Source organism: Equus quagga, unplaced genomic scaffold, assembly GCF_021613505.1.
Source record: "Equus quagga isolate Etosha38 unplaced genomic scaffold, UCLA_HA_Equagga_1.0 453_RagTag, whole genome shotgun sequence".
Classification (NCBI taxonomy): Eukaryota; Metazoa; Chordata; class Mammalia; order Perissodactyla; family Equidae; genus Equus; species Equus quagga.
Window position 1 is genome coordinate 7,401 of NW_025799932.1, and position 7,857 is coordinate 15,257.

Sequence of the window (7,857 nt, forward strand, 5' to 3'; positions counted from 1 at the left end):
TGCTATTCACAGGGTTTTCATGGCCACTTTTTCTGGAACTGGGTGACCAGGCTCTTCTTCGCAGTCTGTCTAGTCTGGAAGCTCCACTGAAACCTGCCCACCATGGGTGACCCTGCTGGTGTTTGAATTCCTGGTGGCAGAGCTTTCAGCATCACGGCGACATGCAGCCACCACAGTATGACAACCGACAGAGGGCTGGTGTGGTTCCCTAATGGGGAAACAAACTCAGGCGGCATGGTGAGAGCGCCAGATCTTACCACTGACCACCAGGCCTGGCTAGATCCTAAAAGTACTTGCATTTACTGAGACAAACCTAAAAGATCATCTTCAACTAATTTTAATTAATGCCCTTAGGTAGTCTGCTCTCTTCCCTTGCTCTCATGTGGTAACATATTTGCTGAGACACAGTAGCACTTCTTTCTGTGCCAGATGTTACCCAGTGGTATTTGTGGCATTTTACATTTTGCACAATACTGTGTGTGTCACATAGCCTTGGGAAGAGTCCACGTTTCGCTCTTCACCCTTTGTAGCTGTGTAAATGGAGCTGTAGCGTTCCCACTCAGCTTTCCCATGGCAGAGCTGATTGATGGGTGTAGGCAGTCGGGTTCGTGGTCGTGGAGAGACTGAGTGATGTGTCCAGTGCCGGGAGGGATGGTGCTGAGGACCTTTGTATCGCTGTGTGCACTCAGATGGAAGTGAGCTATTTGGGAACATGAGAATGAAATTTTTCTTTATTGGGTGTTTGTCATATTTTCTTGGTAAAATAGAACGTTTTCACTTTTTTGCCTTTATTACTTATATTTTACTTGTGCTTGGCAGTAGTGGACTCTTCCCAAGTCTTTTTCTGAATTCCAGGAAAATTTTCTGTTAGCGTTTATTTTTCTACTTTGGTTCTTTAGTCTACTCTCTTTTTTTTTTTTTTTTGAGGAAGATTATTCCTGAGCTCACATCTGCCGCCAGTCCTCTTCATTTTGCAGAGGAAGACTGGCCATGAGCTAACTCCCGTGCCCGTCTTCTTCTACTTTGTGTGTGGGACGCCTACCACAGCATGGCGTGCCAAGTGGTGCCGTGGGTTCCAAACCGGTGAACCCCAGGCCGCCGAAGCGGAATGTGTGTGCTTAACTGCTGCACCCTGGGCTGACCCCTACTCTCTTTAATCTGTTTTCCCATTTTGTAACTCTCATTAAACAGATTTTGAAACTCCTGAATCTCCCCTTCTTAACTTTTCTGCCATACTTTCTGTCTCCTTCTCATTTTGCACTGGGTTACAAGAGAATTCTTGAGGTCAGTCTTCCAGCTTACTACTCTGATATTCATCTGCATCCCTTCTCTTGTTTAGCCTGTATTTTTCTTTTCAATTTCAGCAATTATATAGTTAATTTCCATAAACTTTCTTTTACTGCAACATCTTTGTTAATAGAGGTAATTACTTCTCATCTTTACACTTTATTTTCTTATAGTAACTCTCTCTTTGGACGGTAGTTCTATTTCTTGAACTCATGCCTCTCTTTCAAGCTATTGGTTTCCTTCGAATATTTGGTGATTGTTAGTTATCTATCCATAGTTACAAATGGGGGCCTAAAGTCTAGACTGGATGTTGGTAGCTGGAGCCCATTTCTTCTTGAGGGAGAAGCCCTGCTGGTGAGTGTGGCTTCTGTTCAGTGGTTGGCCTGAGTCGGGATACGGGCTGGTGACGAGTGTCTGCCTTTAGCACCTACTCTGAGAGTCTTCCCCTAAGAACTTCCTCTTCAGATGGCAGTACTCGGCTACACGAGAGTCGGCTGATCCGAGAATGAGGCGTGGGCACAGTTATCCCACCATCTTCAGATTTCCTGGCCGACTACCCATTGACCTGTTCCTCCCCCTTCGGTTTCTGATCCAGGCTATTCTGGGGATCTGATGGCAAAACACTTACTTTAGAGTTCTTTTTGTTGCCTAAATAGGGTTGTGGCTTCCTGAGCACGAAGAGTTTGGTTGTCAGTCTGTCCCTGACTGCCGTATGTTTTCCATTCTGACCTGCTGGTGACACCCCTCGCTGTCCCACCTCATCTGCCATAGATTTCTTTTTATATTTATTTTGTCATTTCAGAGACATTTGGGGTGAAGAAAGAGGTAAACATATGTATTTTTATTTTTCAGGTCTAAGCTAAGTCATAATGCAGCGTTTGTGCAGATGCCCATTGGTTTGGAGAGTGATTTTAAAGGGATTATAGATCTTATTGAGGAGCGAGCCATCTATTTTGATGGAGACTTTGGGTAAGTATTAAAAATATATTAAAATCTTACATTTTAAAAAGTATGAAAGAGAAGGAAAAGAATGAGTTCTTTAAACGCAGAGTAAACATCTTTTTGAAATGAGGCTGGGAGAATATCCTTTAAGCTGATTCTGTTCCAATGCCTTTAATCCTGGTTTCTTCCTATTTTGCTTAGTATTCATTCCAAGGGAGCGTAGGTTAAGTTTTCGCTAATGTATTTATATCACATTATGCCATGCCTGGTGTGGTGGAAGGAGGCCTTCAGCTTGGGCTAGGAATGTAATCTCTCTTTTTCAACTTATTTATTTATTCGTTCACTCATTCTGCAAACTTTTTTGGAGCAGCTGCTATGTCTTGGGTCTTGTGACAAAAACTATGAAGAAAATAGGGATCATAAATATTTTCTCTGCCTATTTCATGAGATTACAAAGATAAAAAGATTAATATGTAAAGGCGGTTAAAAATTGCACAGATGTGGTTTGGGCAATATAAGAAGCAAATTGGTAACTTTTTGACATGGTATTTGGTCCATCAGTCCACTTTTGAGTGGCCTTTGCATACAAAGCACTATAATTGCCCAGTGGTTATCAGACCACAGCATTCAGAAAAATCCCCTGGAGAGCTTGTTAACGCACATGTTCCTGGATCTTCCTTCGGAGATTCAGTACATCTAGGGTGGGGCCTGGAATCTGCGTTTCTGGAAAGCCCCCAGGTGATGCTGATGTTGCAAGTCTGCAGACCGCACTTTGAGTGGCACTAATCTAGACAATGTGGGGAGTGGTAAATGATCCTTTGTTCTGAGGAGTGGCCCCAAGGGCCTGGCACTTTCTCCAAAGGTACTTCTTGAGGGATTTCCTTCCTCTGCTCTGGAACTGGGATTGCTGGTCCTGCAGGTGGGTGATAGGGCCTATGATCAATTAGCTGTAGAGTTTATCTCATCTTGTAGTCAGGGAAAAGATGGAGGCTGTCCAGCGGATGAGGCATTTCTCTCACTTTTCGTGTGACAGCAACAAAGTTTGTCTGTCCTTCCTTAGAATGTAAGGCCCAAGAGGACAGGGATTTTTGTCAGGCTTATTCCTTCATGTCCCTAGCCCCAGAACAACCTGGTACGTAACAGGGACTCAAAACATGTTGGTAGGTAAAGGATTAAATCCACTTCCCCAGAATTACCAGGGCACACGTTTCTGTCCTCTAAAGTGAAGGCTTGTCAACTTTGTTGTGCATCAGAACCCCAGGTGGAACCTCTTAATATACCTGCCCCTGCTCACTGCTGGCCCGCCGGGCATGTGTATATTCTGATGTGAAACGCTAAGGGTCAGGGAGCTTGCGGGAAGGAAGGAATTAAGCTCTAAAAGCTGTGAAGAGCATTCTTTAGGATAATAATTATTTTCTGATCATTTGCAATTGGCTTCTTTTACTTTTTTGGATTTAGAAATGTGTTTTCTGAAAAGCTTATTATTTTTTGACATTAAGTTCCAGTTTTAAAGAAATACTTTGAAAACTGTCAGACTATTGTTTCTAAGTGTCAGGTGTATCCATTTCTTGGTTGTGTATGTTTTATTTGTGACTCTTAGCTATTCGTCCCCTAGAGGAATGAAGCATTGGGATCAAAGTTGAAGAGTCTGCGTATTTAGTAACCTTTTTTTTTTTTTTTTTTTTACTGCAAAATGGGTTAGTCTGTGTTAAAAATTATGTGATTGGTTTGTTATTAATGGAAAGCAATGGAGTCGGGTCTCTAAATCTGCTTGTTAGAGACCATGATGTTCTGATTCATTTGGGTAATAAATTTTCAGGTGCTTACATGGGCCTTGGGGTCAGACTGGTTTCGAATCCTGCCTCTTCCATTCACTAGCAGGACACCCTTGAGCGGTTTGCTCTGGCTGTGTCAGTGAAGTATTTTGCCCACTGTTTTGTCTGAACTTTAAAGCTGTATGTTAATCTTATTTGCCATTATACTGCAAATATATCAGAGCTCTTTCTCATCTGAAAAAATATTTTAGCCATTGGTTTATCTTTTTCATGGGTGCTTTATGTGTTTAATCGAATATCCTCAAAGTACCAAAATAAACGTTTCTTTTCTTAGTCAAGTTGTTCGATATGGAGAAATTCCGGCAGAATTCAGAGCAGCAGCAGCTGACCGCCGGCAGGAGCTGATTGAGTGTGTTGCTAATTCAGACGAGCAGCTTGGTGAGATGTTCCTGGAAGAAAAAATCCCCTCTGTTTCTGATTTAAAGGCAGGTGCCGTCGAACTGGGCCTTAAGTTGACAAAGCACGAGGTGGGGGGTCTGGTTTGCAGCGAGGAGATGTGATGCTTTCCGATGGGCTTATTCATGGAATCTGAGTAAACTTTTTTAACATGATTGCTTTCTTCAAAAAGTACTCGAGGGCTAGCCGTGTGGCCTAGTGGTTAAGTTCATTGTGCTCTGCTTTGGCTTCCCGGGTTTGGATCCCAGGGCAGACCTACACCACTTGTCAGCCATGCGAGTGTATAAAGTGGAGGAAGACTGGCTCAGGGCCAGTCTTCTCAAGCAAAAAAAAGAGTAGGGTTGGCAACAGATGTTAGCTCAGGGCGAATCTTCCTCAGGAAAAAAATAATACTTGACATGGTCTCGTACTCGTTTTTTTTTAAGTAATGAGTTATGTAATATTTTTAAATGGAAAAGGAGTCATAGTTTGTTCTAGAAAAAAAGATACTTAAATAGCTAACCTCTTGGGTATGTCCTTATTAGAAAGAAAGAAGATATGTAGAGAAATGTTACAGCAATAAGAGTGGTTAAGAGACAAGGCTGCTAAGTGTTTGCTGACTGCATGTTGGTAGTTACACTGTTGTACTGTTTGGAAGGCTGTATAGAGTCTTTCACTTCATTGCTCAACTCTTTACAAATAAAGAGAAGATCCCTGCCTAAGACTGGTAGCCATTTTTTTGATTATATGTTTCTGCATAGAAGATAACAAATGACCAATAAGCACATGAAAAGATGCTTAAGATTGCGAACCATGAGGGAAAGCAAATCAAAACCACAATGAGATACTGCTTCATCCATTAGGATGGCTATTATTTCAAAAAAACAAAAAAGCAGATAATAGGTGTTGGCAAGGATGTGGGGAAATTGGAACCCTTGTGCATTGCTGATGGGAATGTAAAATGATATAACTGCTGTAGAAAACAGTATGGCGGTTCCTCAAAAAATTAAACAGAACTACTGTATGATCCAGCAATTGCACTTGTGTATACCCAGAAGAGCTGAAAACAGGGACTCAAACGTACTTGTCCACCAGTTTTGATAGCAGCACTATCCACAGTAGCCAAGAGGGGGAAACGACCCAAATGTCCGCCAATGGATTAATGGATAAACAAAATTGGTATATACATACAATGAAATATTATTGAGCCTTTAAAAAGGAATAAGATTGTGATACATACTATGTGAATGAACCTTGAAGACATTATGCTAAGTGAAATAAGCTAGACACAAAAGAACAAATATTTGATTCCACGTATATGAGGTACACAGAACAGTCAAATTCCTAGAGACAGAAAGTAGAATAGTGCTAATCGGGCTGGGGAGGGGCCGAAGGGGGAGTTTACTGGGGACAGAGTTCCAATTTGGGATAATGAAAAAGGTGTGGAAATGGATAGTGGTGATGGTAAGATAGCAATGTGAATGTACATAATGCCACTGAACCGTAAACTTAAAAATGGTTAAAATGGTAAATTTTATTTTATGGACATTTTATCATTATAAAAAAAATGACTGATATTCATTTTGTCTAACCACTTCATGCACTTAGCAGAAATCACATAAGTAATTATTGTGTGTAAAACATTGCACTCATGGAGTTTCCAGGTCAGATGCCCAAGGAAAGAACTGTTGAAGCTGAGGATGCTTACTAATATATCTCATAACTTAGTCCTTTACCGCTCACAAAGCTCACCACCTCAGTTCTCTGATGAGTAGGGAACACAGTGTAGGAAGGGATAGGTCTGGCCATAAATAAAGTCAAGTATTGTGTCCTGGGAACCACAATAGAGAGTTAGGTTTTTATCTATTAAACAGAATGTGGAAGAGGTCCCCACGACCACCCCCAGGTTCGTTGACTAGGAGGACTCGCAGGACTCAGGACATAGTCACACTCAAGGCTGTGATTTCTTACAGAGAGAGGACATACAGCAGAATCAGCACAGGGAATAGGCACGTGAAGTGAAGTCCAGAAGAAACCGTGTGTAAGCTTCCACGAGTTCTCTCGCAGTGTAGTCATGTAGGCATGCTTGACTCCTCCAGCAGCAAGTGGTGCCTGCGCCTGTGAAATATCTACCAGGGAAGCTTCTCAGAAACTCGGTGCCTAAGGTTTTATTGGGGGCTGGTCACATGACACCCTCTACCTGGCATGCACCAATTCCTGGACTCCCAGAGGGAAAGCAGGTGTTTACCATACACCACATTGTACAAACAGTCTTGGCCCGGTGAACCAGTCTTAGCACTTCTGGGAATGCTGGGCACCCTCCTGAAATCCTGGTTCCCAGACACAAGCCAGGGGCCAACCTTGCAAGCAGGCCATTCTCAGGATAGCACTTCCAGTCCTGCTGTGTTTACTGTTTTCTGCACAGAATGCGTGGGTAACTTTAGTTTCTGTATTGTTGGATATATTATTATTAGAGACAGTGGAAGTCAACAAAGTGTTTCTTAAGAAAACAAGGGAAAATTTTGGAAAAGTACAGCTTTTGTTAGGCTGGTATAGGAATAGTTTTTCTATTTATCTACCACTATTTGTTTCTCTATCCAATGGATGTAAAGTAAGCATGGTAAGATTCTTATATGCCCCTACTTGCGTATAAGGGAGGGGTGGAAGGTCAAGGATGTGACCATGTGGCCTGGGTAGCCTCGGTGGTTAGTGACCTAGCCATTTTTGGTTCCTAGCAATGGCAAAATCAAGTTGCTAAGGTAGTTCCAAATAGTAATTGTTTTTTTGCCGTGCATGTTTTCCCCTGTTCTGCTCTGTTTTATCATGCTAGCTGTTATCTTACTTTTCATTTTCGTGATGTTTAAAAATTTTGGTTATAAATATTTTTCTTTAAGCTTTTTGAGGGTAGTTTTTTTTTTTCATGAGGACTGACAAATAACTGTATGCTGGCTCCATATTTCTGCAGAGGTAGGTTGTGGCCACAGCGCTGCCCTTGGCCTCTTTCAGCTGCAAGAGCTGACGCTCCACTGCTGACGCTTGGAGACCTCCTGGGCCATTCGGGCACCTGGGGATGCAGCCTGAGGCCCACTGATAGGGCTGGCACTAAAGCCTGGCGTTCGTTATTGTAGGGCCTCTTACTCTCATTGCCCTTTATGATGAGTGATCCGTACCGCTGGACTTCCTGTATGTATGTTCTTTTAAAAAATAAATAAATAAACAATCAAGTGTTTTCTAAGGTATGCCTTTTTTTGGTAAGGAAGGTTGGCCCTGAGCTAACGTCTGTTGCCAATCTTTCTCTTTTTTTTCCTCCCCAAAACCCCAGTACATAGTAGTATATTCTAGTTGTAAGTCCTTCTAATTCTTCTATGTGGGATGCCACCACAGCATGGCTTGATGAGTGGTGTGTAGGTCCCTGCTG

At 42.3% G+C, this 7,857-nt stretch overlaps 1 protein-coding gene across 2 annotated transcripts; it reads left to right on the forward strand.

Annotated features, from left to right (window-relative positions):
- The first annotated feature begins 153 nt into the window (after positions 1-153).
- On the forward strand, positions 154-4,747 carry LOC124233921 (elongation factor G, mitochondrial-like). Of its 2 annotated transcripts, none has more exons than XM_046651219.1 (3): positions 154-237; positions 2,140-2,256; positions 4,339-4,746. In XM_046651219.1, the coding sequence occupies exons 1-3, from the start codon at positions 212-214 to the stop codon at positions 4,562-4,564; spliced, it is 369 nt and encodes a 122-aa protein (XP_046507175.1). In that variant the 5' UTR covers positions 154-211; the 3' UTR covers positions 4,565-4,746. The 2 variants fall into 2 exon arrangements, with proteins under 2 accessions (XP_046507175.1, XP_046507176.1); XM_046651220.1 differs by lacking the exon at positions 154-237 and adding an exon at positions 1,580-1,641 and having other exon boundaries at positions 4,339-4,747.
- The last annotated feature ends 3,110 nt before the right edge of the window (positions 4,748-7,857 follow it).